The sequence below is a fragment of the Balaenoptera acutorostrata genome, chromosome 9 (genome assembly GCF_949987535.1).
Source record: "Balaenoptera acutorostrata chromosome 9, mBalAcu1.1, whole genome shotgun sequence".
Taxonomy (NCBI): Eukaryota; Metazoa; Chordata; class Mammalia; order Artiodactyla; family Balaenopteridae; genus Balaenoptera; species Balaenoptera acutorostrata.
In genome coordinates this window covers 53,485,248-53,502,750 of record NC_080072.1, presented here as the reverse complement: position 1 = coordinate 53,502,750, position 17,503 = coordinate 53,485,248, and the positions used below count along the sequence as shown (strand labels likewise).

General features: G+C 40.2%; 1 protein-coding gene across 2 annotated transcripts in view; it reads left to right on the top strand.

Moving 5' to 3' along the window:
- The first annotated feature begins 1,167 nt into the window (after positions 1-1,167).
- RAB6A (RAB6A, member RAS oncogene family) overlaps positions 1,168-17,503 on the top strand; it is a 79,104-nt gene continuing 62,768 nt past the window's right edge. Inside the window, exon 1 of one of the 2 annotated variants that reach the window (XM_057553201.1) lies at positions 1,168-1,720. In XM_057553201.1, the coding sequence (XP_057409184.1) occupies positions 1,651-1,720 (70 nt within the window). In that variant the 5' untranslated portion in view covers positions 1,168-1,650. The remainder of the gene's footprint in view (positions 1,721-17,503) is intronic. The other variant, XM_057553199.1, reaches the window with a different exon arrangement.

The following is a 17,503-nucleotide window of genomic DNA, read 5'->3' as shown; positions in this document are numbered from 1 at the left end:
GGCTCACGGGCTCTAGAGCACAGGCTCAGTAGTTGTGGCTCACAGGCTCTAGAGCGCAGGCTCAGTAGTTGTGTACAGACTTAGTTGCTCCGCAGCATGTGGGATCTTCCCAGGCCAGGGCTCAAACCCGTGTCCCCTGCATTGGCAGGCAGATTCTTAACCATTACGCCACCAGGTAAGTCCCCAGGTGATCTTTCAATGTCTACTTCCCCACATCAGGGCCATGCTCTACCTCTAATTTGTTGTGTGACCTTTTTGCAACCCCATTTTCCTACCTGGGCCTCAGTTTCACCACCTGTGAAATGAAGGGTTTGTTTTACATGACGTGTAACTCCTTTTCTATCACAGTAGAAGGTGGGGGTCACTTAGAACTGTTCATATCTGAGGAACAAAGGTTGGTAAGAGAAGACCAAGCCAGGTCAGGTTAGGGAAGTGGATGGTCTTATCAACGAGGAGGTTGTGGAGGTTCAATTGGGGGAAAAGACAAAACCTGGGTTCCACTTTATGGCTCTGCGGATTTTGTAAATCATTTCCTTCCTATGACCTTCAGCTTCCTTGTCTACAAAAATGTGGAGGCCCTGCTTCTGTTACAAAACTCCTGGGAGCAACAGTACCTAGTAGGGTATCGTCTGAGGAATTATAAGAAAGAAGATGGAGAAGGCGGGTGCAGAGGTGAAGGGCGGATCTGAAAACTGTGAGGCAGAGCTGAGGGCTCAGGAAAGAGGAACCTTCTGTACACCTCAGGGCCTTCCGACTTCACCCACACTTGGGGTCAATGCCACCTCCATTCTGGCCCCGCCTTCGCCCCAATTCCCTCGCCTCCCCTCAGGTTGCGACGGGCCACACTTCGCATGGCCGCCACGGTGAGACGCTTTCCACCGCAGGAGGGCACCGCGCGCGCTCTGGCGCTGCCACCTCACTCGCCATCTCTGCCCGCCCTTAACCTCTTCCGATTGGCTCATCCCGTAAGTGACATAAGTGCTCCTTATTCTACCCCGTCAGCTCTCCCAGGCTCCACCCCCCCATCTCCCTGCTTCTCCCGACGCGAGGGGAAACCTAACCTCCCCACGTCTTCTCTGCCTGGGCGGAGCCGGGAAAGCAGGCTAAACCAGGAAGGCGCTGGCTGTGGCGCGCACGCACGCACGCACGCACGCACGCACGTACGCCGTGGCTGGCTGGGCGGCAGGCTCGCGCCCGGGCTCGCCCCGCGCCGCGCCACAGGCTCGCGCACTCAGCAGGTTGGGCTGTGGTGGTGGCAGCTGTGGAGCTGGAGCGCTGCGTGTGAGAGGTCCCAGACGCGTCTGCGGCTCCGGCTCCGCCACCCTCGCCTCAGTCTCTGTGCCGGGTGCTGAGAGGGGAACGGCTCTAGCCTCGGGACCCCCGAGCACACCCCTGGCTGCTTCCGACACCGCCCTCCTTCCTTTCCCAGCTGCGGGCCTCGCTCGGTGCTAGGCGACTCCGAGGGGAGGCGGCGGCGACGGCTGCCTGTGAGAGGAGCCTTGTTCTCCAGCCTTGCTCCGCTGCCGGGCCCTGCAGGGGCCGAGAGAGCTCGGCGCCGACCCTTCCTCTAGCCTCCCCGTCAACCGGTTGGAGCGGCGTCGGTCTGAGAGGTCTCTGGGCTGAGGCGGCGGCAGCTCCTCCGGCTCCATCATGTCCGCGGGCGGAGACTTCGGGAATCCGCTGAGGAAATTCAAGCTGGTGTTCCTAGGGGAGCAGAGCGGTGAGTGCGCGGCTCCCCCACTCCTGGCAGCTGGCAGTGGCTTCCCCGCACCGCCCCCAGTGCGGCCCTTCTGTCCGCGGAGGCTCCCTGCGGGCCTCGTGGTCGCGCTTCCTTCCACCCCCTAGCCCTTGAGCCTGTTCGCCGACCCTTGTTAGCCACACATTCCTCTTCGCCATGATCCGTCGCTCGGATTCTGACCCTTCCGTCCCCCACTCCGCCCGCTCCTTTCCCCGCAGCCCGGCCCTCTCCCGTGGATCTGCCTTCCCCACTCCTCACCCCGCCCAGCCCCAGCCTCCTGTCCATCCCTTTCTTCCTCGGGTCTCCGTCGTCTCACCGACCCCAGCTCCCTTCCTTGAGCCCCACCCTTGTTCCTTGCTCTGATCCCAGTTGCTCAGCTCGGTGAGGCCCACACCGGCGAACCGGCCCTCTTCAACCTTGCGCCGGGAGGGTGGGATCTGGGCGTTGTTTTCCCCAGAGGCTTGGCCCCGAGAAGTGCGGATCTTATGGAAGTGGGGGAGGGGGTCCTAGGAAATTCTTGGATTGTTTTCACCTGGGTGGGGAATGGGTCTGGGTTATAGAGGATATATATCTGAATTGGAGGCGACTTGATGGAATGGTTGGGGAGTGAGGGAGTGGCGGCGGCAGTAGCGGTTTTTGCCCCTTGGGTTAGGCTGTGGCCTGTTGGAAAACCTCGTTTTCTTCTCTTGACTTTCATCCCTGGCGATTCTTTGGCAGTGTTCATGCTTTTCCAGTCTCTGCCAGATGCTATGTCATGATCGTCTTACTTGGAATTTTTCACATCTCACCTCTCCTTTTTCTGCTTCAACACGAAGCGCAGTGTCTGATTCTCCTCACGGTGGTGCAAACAGGAATTACTGGAGAAATGTTGATTATTCCATTTCTTCTTGAGTATTTTCCAATTATATATTCAGGATTCCTTAGGGAGAGAAGGCTTTGGAATAACGAACATCTTTGTTTTGTAGGGTTTCCTTTGGGGATAGGGAGTAACAGAGTAGAGAAGGGATAGATTCATCATCCAGTTATCTAAATTCGATTCGAATATATAATACCATTTTGGCTAAATGATTCTTTTATGGTTAATATTCCATAGTATCTGATGAGTGAAATTGTTATCTCATTTACTTGGTCAGGCTCCTGCTGTCATTGTACTTTGTGTTGGGTATAAGGTTCTAATTTTCTGATGGCTGTCTCTAAAAATTACTTCTCGTGGTAATTCCAATTTTATGCTGTATTATGCAAACTTCACACTCTGCAGTTTAGAGATTATCATCCTCCATTATTTTTCTCACACTTTTCTTATCTTTAAAATTGAGACATTGAGAGGTTAGTTCCTCCCGAGTCATCAGACATTGAGTTACATGGTAGGTGTTTTAGGTTAGGCTATAGAAGACATTTATTTCTTTTGATTGGAAAGAAGATAACTGATATAAATTCAGAGCTCTTATTACTGCTCTGAACTATTTATACTAATTTGTGTGGCATTAAAGTAGGTTAATAATAGTTGCAAAATTGCTTCCAGTTAGACCTGATAAGTTGTTTTTCTCCCTTCATACATAATCTTTTCTCCCTGCCCTCTTACCAAGTCTCCTTTTTGCTTTTTTTTGCTATGCAAATATAAACTTGTTTCTTTAAGTGACTTAGTAAGACCTATGAGATTGATCCCTGTCCAGGTATTTTATGACAATTTCAGGACAGTGACATACATAAAATACAGCCTGTTGGTTATTATTGATAAATAGGATCTAAAGTGCTTATTGTGCACTCAGGGATGTTATTGCCTGCCTTACATTGTGATGCAGAGCTATTTAGTTTGCATGAAAAATCCATTAATCTCTGTCCTAGGAAGTTTTTAGTATGAATAGAAATCATACTTGATTTCTGTTGAATTTCTTGAGTATTCTAATTCACATTGCAGAGTTTTATGGCTTCTCATTTCTTAGTTTCTTCAAGTCTTTACTAACTCCCCTTCCTTCCACCATAATTCCTGAAGCCATCTTAGATTTTTTTTTAAGTAGACTTGATTTTTTAGAACAGTTTTAGATTTACAGAAAAATTAAGAAGATCATGCAGAGGTTTCCCATATAGCCCCACCCAATATCCCATATTATTAACGTATTAGTAAGGTACATTTGTTACCATTAATGAACCAACATTGATACATTATTAACTAAAGTCTATAGTTTATTCAGATTTCCTTAATTTTTATTTTTTTCTGTTTCAGCATTCAGTTCAGGATACCACACTACATTTGGTTGTCCTGTCTCCTTAGGCTCCTCTTAGTTTTTTTAGTATTGTGTTTACATGCTTTTTAACTCTGTGGAACTGTGAGCTTAATTATCTTTTGAGGCTACTACATTGCTAAGTAATACCATCCAGTAGCTTTGGAAAGACGGATCTCTGTTTTCACAGGCAGTGTCTGTAGTTTTCGTATGCATTAGCAGAGGTCTGTAGAGTCAGTGTCATCGTGTTTTCTTTTTTTAAATTAATTAATTAATTTATTTTTGGCTGAGTTGGGTCTTTGTTGCTGCGCGCGGGCTTTCTCTAGTTGCGGCGAGCAGGGGCTTCTCTTCATTGCGGTGCGCAGGCTTCTCATTGCAGTGGCTTCTCTTGATGCGGAGCACCGGCTCTAGGCGCGCGGGCTTCAGTAGTTGTGGCTCACGGGCTCTAGAGCACAGGCTCAGTAGTTGCGGCGCATGGGCTTTGTTGCTCCGTGGCATGGGGGATCTTCCCGGACCAGGGCTTGAACCCGTGTCCCCTGCATTGGCAGGCGGATTCTTAACCACTGTGCCACCAGGGAAGCCCAGTCCATGCCATCTTGATTTAACTCTTCATGAATTTTTTATTTTTAGGTTTTAGAATTCCACAGTTCAGCTTTCAGACTAATCTGTGGCAAGGCCTTGTTTGTTTCCTTAATGGCATTGACCACATTTCTAATTCTTACTTGTGTTTGTTTTTGTCTATTTCCCACAGCAGAATGCAGGTCCCATGAAGATTAAAAATTATTAAATTTTTTGTTCATTGTATCCCCAGTGCCTAGAATAGTGCCAGGCTTGTAGTGGGTACTCAGAATGAATGGTGGTTGAATGTAATAGTAACCACAGCTAGTAGTCATCTTTGTTATGGTAAAGTCTACATTTTTTCCTTGCGCATTTAGTAGTTTAACAATAACTCTTTTTATTGGCCCCACATGAAGCTTGTGGGATCTTAGTTCCCCCACTAGGGATTGAGCCTGGGCCCCGGCAGTGAAAGCGCTGAGTACTAACCACTGGACTGCCAGGGAATTCCCAACAATAACATTTTATACTTATATTATTTGATTGTATATAGAGATACTCCAGATGCTCGAGAGCAGGGATTCCAATAATTTATATATAACCTTCACGGTGTAACTAAAAAAAAACAAAAAAACAACAACTGACCTGAATTTTATACTTTTTTTTTGAGTTGGACAAAATTAGTTTTGTTAAAGTTATTTTTAAATTATTTGCTATTAGTATAGCACCTAAAAGTATGTCAAGTGATTATTAAAGACATGTTCATGGAACAGATTTGAAGTTAGGTAGACTATTTAGCTTTTCAAAAACTTAAGGTTCTGGGGACCTCCCTGGCGGTCCAGTGGTTATGACTCCACGGTTCCACTGCAGTGGGTACTGGTTCCATCCCTGGTCGGGGAAATAAGATCCCGCATGCTGCGTGACACAGCCAAAAAAAAATAAGTTTCTGTATTCTATAATGAAGATGAATTGTTTCAGTATATGAAGCCTCATATTGAATTAATGATACCAATCTTGGTAATCTTCGTGTAATTCTTACAGTTTCTTTATATTTCAGTACTATACATGGTTTAATAAAGAAATGTTGAAATACACAGCTTGAACCTGAAGTTTCTTTAAGGAACCTCTTTTGTTACCACCTTTGGCTATTGTCTTGAAATACAGAGGCAATTTTAGGAGTGGTTTAGAGTAGAAGGTAATACTTACAAACAAATGTTATGAGTTACAAATTAGGAAATGTAATTTCAAAAAGGAACACATACCTGGCCTAGTACTACTTATTTTTTCACTTTTTATTACCTTTTTTTAAAAAATTTTTATTTATTTATTTATTTTATTTTTGTCTGTGTTGGGTCTTCGTTTCTGTGCAAGGGCTTTCTCTAGTTGCGGCAAGAGGGGGCCACTCTTCATCGCGGTGCGTGGGCCTCTCACTATCGCAGCCTCTCTTGTTGCGGAGCACAGGCTCCAGGCACGCAGGCTCAGTAGGTGTGGCTCACGGGCCTAGTTGCTCCGCGGCATGTGGGATCTTCCCAGACCAGGGCTCGAACCCGTGTCCCCTGCATTGGCAGGCAGACTCTCAACCACTGCGCCACCAGGGAAGCCCTTTATTACCTTTTTTACATCAGTTCTTTTGAATTATAACATGCTGTGTTGGGAAAAAGTGTCTTAATGTCCGAGACTAGGAATACTGAACAGTTTAGATTGGCTAGATCAGTGATCTTAAACTTTTTCTTCTCAAGAACCTCTCAAGATGCTCTTACAAATTGTTGAGGCTTCTAAAGAGCTGTTTATGTGGTTTATATCACTATTTACTGTGTCAAAAGTTAACTGAGAAAATTGTTTAATATTTAATTCATTTAAAAAGAATAGTGTTAAATCCATTACATGTTGACATAATTTTAATGAAAGAGAACTGTTTTTCAAACAATAATTTAGTGAGGGAGTGGCATTGTTTTACATATTTGCAAATCTCTGTAATGTCTGGTGTATTAAAAGTCATCTGCTTCTCACAGCTGCTTCTGCATTCAGTCTCTTGTAATATCACACATCACGTAGGCTCTGGAAACTCCACTATACACTCACGAGAGAACAAAAGTGAAAAAAGCCAAATAACATCTTGATATTATGAAAGTGGTTTTGACCCTCAGGAGAGTAGTGGCCCAGCCAAAGGGTCCTGGGGATCCTGGGAGTTGGTGGGCTGCATTTTGAGATCTGCTAGTTTCTAGATGATATTAAGCCATTTGTATCTTGTAGCTTCATATTGCATTTATTTATTTTTTTAACATTCATTTATTATTTTTGGCTGCATTGGGTTAGTTGCAGTGCTCGGGCTCTTCATTGTGGTGCATGGGCTTAGTTGCCTGTGGGATCTTAGTTCCCCAACCGGGGTTCGAACCCACGTCCCCGGCATTGGAAGGTGGATTCTTAACCAATGGACCACCAGGGAAGTCCCCATATTGCATTTAGAACAGTCAAAGGGAGTTTTTTCCATATCTTGTTTTGAAGTCTTAAAACTAATCAGTACAGCTAGTGATTACGAGCACAGAGCCTGGGTTTTATATTTTAGCCCTGCTCACTGACCTTGGGCAGATTATTGACTTTTTTATGCTTTAACTTCCTTATCTATAAAATAAAGATAATAGGACCTATCATATAGCGTTATTGTGAAGATTAAATTAGTTAATAAATGTAAAGCATTTAGAAGAGTGCCTGGCACATGTTTGCTGAAAACTGCCACTATGTCAATTATCAATAGTTTGTATATTTCTTAAGAGCCTACTCTTAAGAAATGTACATTTCATCATGGAAGAAACATATAATACCTAATACAATGTAGTGCAGTGAGTGCAGCTGCTTTGAAAAGTAGAGTTAAAAGATACAGAGAAGTGACAGGGGAGCATGGAATTTCAGGGAAGGTATTGACACATTATAAATATGACTGACTAAAAGTTTAAGGATCTTCTAGTTGAAATTCTTGATTTAGAGCATTCCAAAGTTGGAGGAGACTTGAAGAAGTCACCCAATCCATTTCTCTTAGGGCTTTAAACTGGATTGCTATTTTTCCCCTCTAACTTTATTTTTAACAGTTAACACAATCACATAGTTCACAAATCAAAATTATGTAAAAAGATATACTTTCAGAAAACTTACTGCTACCCCTGTTCCTGTGACCTCATTCCCCACCCCCTCCTCTATTAGTAATTATATATATATATACTATTTTCTTATGTATATTCTGGGATTTCTTTATGCAGACACAAGCAAATATGAATACAATTTTTTATTCTTCCTTACATACGAGGTATCAGATTTTATTCTGCTTCTTGCTTTTTTTCCCTTAACGATAACTCCTAGAGAGATGTTTTCCCATTAGTACTTAGAGCACTTTCCCATTCTGTTGTTTTGTTTCTAAATACAATTTTTTTGATTTAGAATAGTTTTAGGTATACAGAAAAATTGCAGAGATAATACGGAATTCCTGTATACTCTACACCAGCTTCCTCTGTAATTAACAGCTCATGTGTACATTTTTCACAACTAATGTACCAGTATTGATACATTATTATTAACCAAAGTCCATATTTTATTTCGATACTTTATTTCGATTTCTTTAGTTTTTTTCCTAATGTCTTTTTTCTGTTCCAAGATCCCACCTAGGATACTACATTTGATTTAGTTGTTAGATTTCCTTAGGCTGTTCTTGTCTGTGACAATTAAACTGGACCACTCTTAAGTTACTTCATTCTAAGAGATCTCCAGGAGAACATATTTTGTAATTTTTAGTATTAAACTTCCCTGTTCTGAAATTCTCAAATCTATTCCCTTACTATTGTAGTTAAGTTTTTTCTTCTTAGGTAGGCAATATATAGTGATAAAGGCAGCTCGAGAGACAGACTTTGGTTCTAATCTTGAACCCCGTGTTTACAGTGTGATCTTGGACAGTTTATTTAACCTTTCTAAATTCTTTTCATTTCTGATATGCAGTACTAACCTGGCAGTGTTGTTTTCCCCATCCTCTAAATATAGATATTATACATTTTGGTTAGATCAGTATTTAATCTTCACATTATTGTTATTAGGTAATGGTATTCACAGCTGAGCTGTATAGTATACTGATTACTTGTACTATATTCCGTATTTTTTTTTTCCTTTGTGTCACTATTTGACTTCCTTTTTTTCTTAATTATCTCCAAACTCTTTACCAGTAGTGTAGATCTCAGTTATTTGAATGCATCAGGTTTGCCTGGGACATCTCTCCCAGAACCTTCTGACCTCTTCTAATTTATACTGTTGTATAATAGTTACCCTCCAGAATTGATGTACAACTGTCAACGTGTGAGCTTTACTTTCATTTGGAGGATTTCCTTCTCTCTTGTGTTGGATGGATCCCTTGTTTCTCAGATTACTTTTTTCTTCTTTGTTTTACTCATTACGTTGACTGTATCCACCAGTAGGTAGCTTCCTAATAAAGGGAACATGAGAGGAAGTTTTTTGAGACCTTTATGTCTGAAAATGTGTTTGTACAACCTTTACACTGAAGTTTGGTGGGGTTTAGAAATTTGGGTTGGATATATTCTTCCTTCAGAAATTTGAAGACAAATGTATTGCCTTGTAGAGTCTAGTATTGCCATTATGACTCTTGGTATTTTGATCTTTCATAATGATGTGTTTATTTTCATTTAATGTGCTGAGTAATAGGTATAAATATTTTCAAACTGGAAACTTAAGTTGTTTATTTTCAGGAAATTTTCTTGACTTAACTAGTATGATATTCTCTTCTCCATTTTCAGTTCTCTCTGGAATTCTTATTAGACCTCCTGGATTGATCCTCTAGTTGTATCTTATCTTGCCCCTTTTTCATGTATTTGTTTCTGTTTTAATTCTTAAAAAATTTTCTCAACTTTCTTTTACCCTATTACATTTTATTTCTGCTATCACTTTAATTTCAAAGAGCTCTTTGTTTTCTGATTGTTTCTCTCTATAACATCTTTTTGATTCTAGTGTCTTCTCTTGTCGTTAAAATTTTTTTTAATTGAAGTATAGTTGATTTTCAACATTGTGTTAATTTCTGCTGTATCTCTTGTCATTTTGAGGATATTAAAGAGATATATGGCTTTCTTTTCAATACTCAGTTTTTTGTAAATTGCTTTTCACTTGTTTATTCTAGTTTTTCTATTTCTTGTTTGATGTGGTCCTCAAAGAACTAGTATTCTTGACTGTCCTTCTGTTTAAGAGTTGAGCACTAAAAATTTGATTTTAAGCTCTTTTGTGGGTTTATTGGGCTTCTCTGTAGGACAATCTGGCTGAGTTATTTTGGGGGGAAGAAATCTCTAATGTTAGCTCTTTTAAGTCTTTTTGCTGGTCACATTTCTTTTTTTTTTAAATTAATTAATTAATTTTAATTTTTGGCTGCTTTGGGTCTTCGTTGCCGCACGCAGGCTTTCTCTAGTTGCGGGGAGCGGGGGCTACTCTTTGTTGCGGTGTGTGGGTTTCTCATTGCGGTGGCTTCTCTTGTTGCAGAGCATGGGCTCTAGGCACGTGGGCTTCAGTAGTTGTAGCACGCAGGCTTCAGTAGTTGTGGCTTGCAGGCTCTAGAGCTCAGGCTCAGTAGTTGTGGCACAGGGGCTTAGTTGCTCCGCGGCATGTGGGATCTTCCCAGACCAGGGCTTGAACCCATGTCCCCTGCATTGGCAGGCGGATTCTTAACCACTGCACCACCAGGGAAGTCCTGCCAGTCACATTTCTTAAAGAAGAGTTGTCCAGTGTCCTGCTGGAGAGGATAAGATTGGTTGCCAGCTTTCTTGGAGCTGAATGGATACAGGGTTTGAAGATAACACCAGAGTATATGAATTTAATTTACTTTGTTTTTAATACTGTTTGTACTTTAGCCTTCGCTTGAACTTGTATTCACCAGTCCAGAAACCCTCTATTTTCCTTTCTCATAGCATAATCTATAATCTTCTGATGAAGTGGGAGAGGAACCTGGCTGTGTGGAATAGAGGAGGGGATGTGAGGGTGTGAGTCTCCCTTTTAAACAGATTTTCATCCATTCCTTTCATTTTTAGCACCATCTTTACCCTTATTTCTAGATGTACTTGGTGCCTACATTGGGGGGGGGGTTCTTTGGCACAAATCAGATTGTTTCTCAGCTTTCCCCATTGTCAGTTTAAAATTGATCTTTATAGAATCTATTAGGTCAGGTACCACTTTGCATTTGCTTTCTAGCTTCTAACTGATATTCTGAGAATTGACACATTTCAACATTTAGAATTGCTTAGGGTTTTCAGTTTCTGTTCTTTTTTTTCTCTTTTCTTAAAAATAAATTTATTTATTTTTGTCTGCACTGGGTCTCCGTTGCACGAGGGCGTTCTCTAGTCGCGGCGAGCGGTGGCTACTCATCGTTGTGGTGCACGTGCTTCTCATTGCAGTGGCTTCTCTTGTTGCAGAGCACAGGCTCTAGGTGCGTGGGCTTCAGTAGTTGTGGCATGCGGGCTCAGTAGTTGTGGCTTGCGGGCTCTAGAGTGCAGGCTCAGTAGTTGTAGCACACGGGCTGAGTTGCTCCACGGCACGTGGGATCTTCATGGACCAGGGCTCGAACCTGTGTCCCCTGCATTGGCAGGCGGATTCTTAACTGCTGCACCACCAGGGAAGTCCCTCCTCTTCTTTTTAAAAAGTACATTTTATAAAATTAAAACCAACTCATTTATATCCACGTTTATAGCAGCATTATTCATAGTAGCCAAAAGGTAGAAGCAATCCAAGTGTTCATCCATGGATGAATGGGTAGACAAAACATGGTACTGTGTATACATACAATGAAATATTTTTTTTTATATAGACAAATCACATCTAACTTCTTTATTTATTTATTTATTTAACACACACTGTATTTTATTTTTACAAGCGATAAACAGACTGACACCAAAGAATATACAAATCAATTTTCACTGCAAAGTAAAGGAGCTGTTACAGTGGAGGATTACTGGACTGAATGTCAATATTATGACATATAGTATGAGTGTGTTTCGTGTTTGGTAATTGCAATCATTGTTGCTTTTGTTGTGGTCATCCATTTACAATGCTTGGTGTCATACAATGAAATATTATTCAGCCTTAAAAAGGAAGAAAATTCTGACACATGCTTTAACATGGATGAACCTTGATGACGTTATGCTAAGTGAAATAAGCCCATCACAAAAGGACAAATACTGTATGATTTTTTAAACTAACTGATACTAAGCATTACTGTTATCTCAACCTGCCATTGTGAGAGTGCATAAAACCTTGCCCAGACACCCCGCATAGACTTCTCTTTGAGATGAAGTCCAAACTCTTCTGCCCTAGTTAGACCCTTTCAGAGTCTGGATTCTACCTTCCTATCTCTAACCTTGTTGGTAGAACTCATCTTTACCTATTACTGTTAGACAGGTTTTTTTTTTTTTTTTAAGTTTAAAAAAAAATCATCATTAAGGTGTTACATGCTGTAGAGAACACACATCTTTGCATTTTAAGTTTTCTGTTCTAAGAATCATAGAATCTTACAGGTCATTTATCTGTTTAACAGATGTCCACTATGTGCCAAGCATAGAGCTAGGTCCCGGGGGATGTAGTTTTTAACAGATCAGGTATAATCTCTGTTCTCTTCTTGTTTATGGTCTGGGAGGGAGCAGTAAAGTAGATTTAAATCTTTATATTTGTACCTTCCAACCTCTGTTCTTGGACCTCCCCTCCAATCCATCCATCACATTGATATCAGAGTGAACTTTATAAAAATGTAAATCAGAGTAACTTCTTATTAAAAACAAAAACATTTTGACTGTGTTTAATGCCACAGAATAGTACACTTAAAAATGGTTAAAATGGTAAATCTTATGGTATAGTTTATCACAATAAAATTTTTAAAAAATTGTAAAAACTCAAAAAAACCCACCTTTGTAGGTTGGTTTTTTTTTGTTTTTTGTTTTTTGTTTTTTGCTTTTGCTTAAATCACTCTTAGAATAAGGTCTAAAATCTTTCCAAATGATCTACATTGCTCACACTGAAATTTTTGGCTCCTCCCCATCCGTCCATTCTTGAGCATATCTCCCACCATCTCTCTCTGTTTCAGCCATACTGACCTTTTTTAAGTTATAACTCTTAACCGATCTCCATCTTGTTATATATTTCCTCTTCTCCTTTGTCAGATTAACTCCAGCTTATCCTTTAGCTTCAAGAAACTTCTTCAAGCCTTTGCTGACTTCCTCAGAGTAGTTTAGTTTCCCATTCTTTATAGACTGTCAACACTGTCCTTCTCCTTGCTGCCTTTAATACAATTGTAATTATTTGTCTGTTAAAATTTCTGTTTTCCATTTGTTCTGTAAGTTCCACAGAGGTAGCGTTCATGAATTTATTGTTCATTGCTGTATTCAAAGCACATTGCATAGTGCTTGGCATATAGCGGGAGCTCACTAAATATTTTCAAATAAGTGAATGATGTATGATTTTTTACCATACTTAGTTTCAGAAAGGCTTTGAGGTAGCTTGCTACCTCAAAAATACACATAAAAGAGGATAATTAAAAGAAAAACAGAATAAGACAAAAAAACCTAACGTAGGAGGAGAAAGGTTTGATATGCCAAGTATCTGGTATGAATCTGAAGCGTCAGTGGCTCAAGATGAGGAAAATGATGACTCGGAAAAGGCTATTGGATTTATCAAGAACTAATTGATAATTTTTAAAAAGTGGTCTCAGTAGAGTTTTGGAGAGTCAAGAAGTCAGTCGTTATAAATGGCATATTTGAAGAGTGAGTTTGTGATTTAACCAAATATGTTTCTGGGTTCTTAAAGGATTATTTAACCCCTTTATTATGGGAAAATTTAAACATATAAAAAGGTACAGAGAATAGTGTCATGAGCCCCCATAAACTCGTACTGAGCCTCAACAATTATCCCCCCCGCCCCCACATACCAGGGTGAGTTGAAGAAAATCCCATATATCCTATCATTGCAAATATTTTGGTATGATTGCTAAAAGATGAGAACTTTCTTATTGGTATATTCTTGACATTCATGGATATAGTTGCCCACAGAGGCCTTTATTTTTGGGATACTTCGCATTACATGGTTTGAGACTTAACATTTTAGGATCTCTAAATCTTTGCTATCCAATTGAGCTTTCTGTGATGGAGGAACTGTCCCATATTTGTGCTGTTTAATATGGTGGTGGCTACAGTGACTGAGAACTGATTTCAAAATTTTATTTCACTTTAATTTCAGTAGTCTCATGTGGTTAATTAACCCTTTATCTGGCTTTAACCATCCTCTTAAAACTGAAGAATATCCCTTTCAGAGATCTATGCATGTGTACTTTAAATTATCTACATAATCAAGGTGAGTTGATTATAATAGGGAAGTAGAGAATGTGATGACTCATGGATTTAGACAGATTTTAGGCCACCTCTGGACTAAAGATATTTGATCTGTATTACTTAAGGCTGCACAAAATCCATTTTTAGATCTTTTAAATCTCTGTCCTTGGTGTCTAGCATAATGTCCTTCATACAGGCAACCATAAAATATTGAATCTGTCCAGTCATTAGGAATCTGAGTAAACAGGTCTTTCTTTCTTCTTTAAGCAGGTGACAGAAGCACCAACATATTGACATTAAGTAAATAGGACAAAACTAGATGGCTATTGAAGTTACTAATTTGCAAACCTTTTATGTTTGTTTATCAAGTTGTTTAATATGGAATGTTTCTTTCCTTTGGCCTGTGAAACTTCTATAGTTAATGTGATATGGGGGGAAAGTTCTGGGGCAGGAGTTAGGGATACTGAACTGTGGTCTTTGCTCTGCCACCTTATACATTATGAGCTCTTAAAGCGTTCATTTTAACCTCTCTAGGTAAAATGAGAAGAATCTACCCATATAATACGGCCTGCAGAGATGGTCCTCTGTAGGCTCCACCCAGAGACTTAATGTCAGCACCTCTCATATATTCCTACCTATTTAATGCTCTCAGAGCTTTCAGAAATTGAAAGTAGTTCCTCTTCACAGAAAGACTGAGTATGTTTAGTTTTATTTATTTATTTAATATTTTATTTATTGTATTTATTTATTTTTGGCTGTGTTGGGTCTTCATCGCTGCTCACGGGCTTTCTCTAGTTGCAGCGAGCGGGGGCTGCTCTTCATTGCGGTGCGTGGCCTTCTCATTGTGGTGGCTTCTCTTGTTGCAGAGCACGGGCTCTACGCACGTGGTCTTCAGTAGTTGTGGCACGAGGGCTCAGTAGTTGTGGCTCACGGGCTCTAGAGCACACAGGCTCAGTAGTTGTGGCGCACGGCTTAGTTAGTTGCTCCGTGGCATGTGGGATCTTCCTGGACCAGGGCTCGAACCCATGTCCCTTGCATTGGCAGGCGGATTCTTAACCACTGCGCCACCAGAGAAGCCCCCCCTTTAAAAAAAAAAAAATTATTTATTTATTTATTTTTGGCTGCATTGGGACGTTTAGTTTTAAATAAAGCATTCCTTTTGTTCTTTCAAAATTCTTTAGTTGAACTTTCCTCTCCAAAATATTGTACATTTGTTTTCAAAATCTCTGATACTGCAATAATTAGTCTTCTGTGTAAAAACAATCTAAATGGTTATTTCAACCTCAGTCTGATTGATATTATTCTAAATACTGTGATGATTTATTTTTATTTTTCAGAATTTTTTCATTTGTGCCTGGTTATGGCTTGAAGTGTGTGTTCTTCCCATATTCGTATGTTGAAGTTTAACCTCTAGTACCTCAGATGCAACTGGTTAAGGTGAGGTCCTCCTGGGGTAGGATGGGCCGCTATACAGTATGACTTGTGTCCTTATAAAAAGGGGAAATTTGGACACAGATATACACAGAGAGAATGCCATCTGAAGGTGAAGGCAGAGATCAGGGTGATGCTTCTGTACACCAAGGGATGCCAAGGACTGCCAGCAAACCACCAGAAGCTAGGGAAGAGGCTTGAAACAGATTCTTTTCACAGCCCTCAGAAGGAATTAACTCTGCCAACACCTTGATTTTGGATTTGTAGCCTCCAGAACTGTGAGACAATAAATTTCTGTTGTTTAAACCGTTCAGTTTGTGGTACTTTGTTATAGCAGCCCTAGCAAACTAATACAATGCTTAATATCGCTTTGCAACCAAATATAGAAATATAGCACCTCCTGACAGCTGTAATGGTTAATGTGTATTTCCTGTCAAACTATCAATACTAAATATCAACTGACATTTGATTACTTACTACAGATCAGACCCTGTTGTAAGTACTTTACAGTCTTAACTAGTTTAACCCTTAAAACCAACTCCGTGAGATCTTTGGAGAAGTGGTTGATTTCAGGGCTGGGGCAGGGAAAATACAAAATAAGCTGGAGAGTATTGTGGTGCCAGAAAATAAGGAAGTGTTTATGAAGGGATGGGGACATGTTGAAAGGGCACAGGAGCCAATGTGAAAGAGCGCCCAATAGGGAAAGTTGGAAATTTTTGAGCAACAAAATAAATAATGGTGATATTGGATTATAACCCACATAATTAAGATATTTATGAATACATATTTAAATAAATAGATAAGAAAGTACCGCTCTTAATAGTAGATAGAATGAGGGAAATAGAAAATCACCACTGGAATACCATAGTGCTAATTGCTACAGGCAAGATCCATTTGATGAATGCTAAAATCAGAGGGCAAAATTTTGTGAAGACACAGGATATTTGAATAATCTCAAAGTATCTTCCTCAAGATATTTATTATTTACAAGGAGAAAAACAGTAACTTATGGTAGAGAAACTGTGGAGATTGCCATAATCAAGTGATCAAGGTTAACATCACTAGGAATAAGACATTAATATGACATCATGTATTTCTTTTATGATGCACTGAGAAAGGCACATCAGTTCTGTGGTGGTCTTGTCAAAAATGTATGACCTCATTCTAATGAGAAAACATTAGACAAATCTAAATTGAGGGACATTACACAAAATAACTGACCAGTTTTCTTTGCACGTGTCGAGGTCATAAAAACAGGAAAGATGAGAGGAGACCAAGGAGGTTTGTAACTTTTCTGTAAAATAAAAAGTTGACATAGAAAACAAACTTATGGTTACCAAGGGGGAAAGGTGGGGAGGGATAAATTAGGAGTTTGGGATTAGCAGATACAAACTACTATATATAAAATAGATAAACAACAAAGTCCTATGGTATAGCACAGGGAACTATATTCAGTATCTTGTAATAAGCTATAATGAAAAAGAATATAGCAACAACAACAACAACAAAATATATATATATAAAAAACAGTCACTTTGCTGTATACCAGAAACTAACACAACATTGAAATCAAATATATTTCAATGAAAAAAAGTTGAAATATTCCTATAAGATAGGTACTACTGTTATTCTTATTTTACCATGAGGAAATTCAGGCACAGATAGGTTAAATAACTTGTCTCAGTAGTATATACAGTTAGTAACTGGCCAAACTTGGGTTTCAGCTCAACAGCCTGGTTCTAGAGCTCCAGTACTAAGACACTAAACTATACAACCTTTCCTTGATAAATTTTGTATAGGTAGAAGATGTGCAGAAAGTACAGGATACTTTGGTGTTCCCAAAACCATAAGAGTGAAAAAACTGTAATCATCTCTGGAAAGTTGAGCTATATGAACTAAATGTTAGATAAGATTAAGTGTTTCTCAGGTATTTTGCTATACTGGACTTTTGTAATTTATATGACAAAATTCTTAATACATGTAACTTACAGTTAAGTAGAGAGTAAGATAAACAAATTAGTTTTAAAATTCAGTGACTTTGAGGACTTCCCTGGTGGCTCAGTGGTTAAGAATCCACCTGCCAATGCAGGGGCACGGGTTCGATCCCTGGTCCAGGAAGATCTCACATGCCATGGAGCAACTAAGTCTGTACACCACAACTACTGAGCCTGCGCTCTAGAGCCTGTGAGCCACAACTACTGAGCCCATGT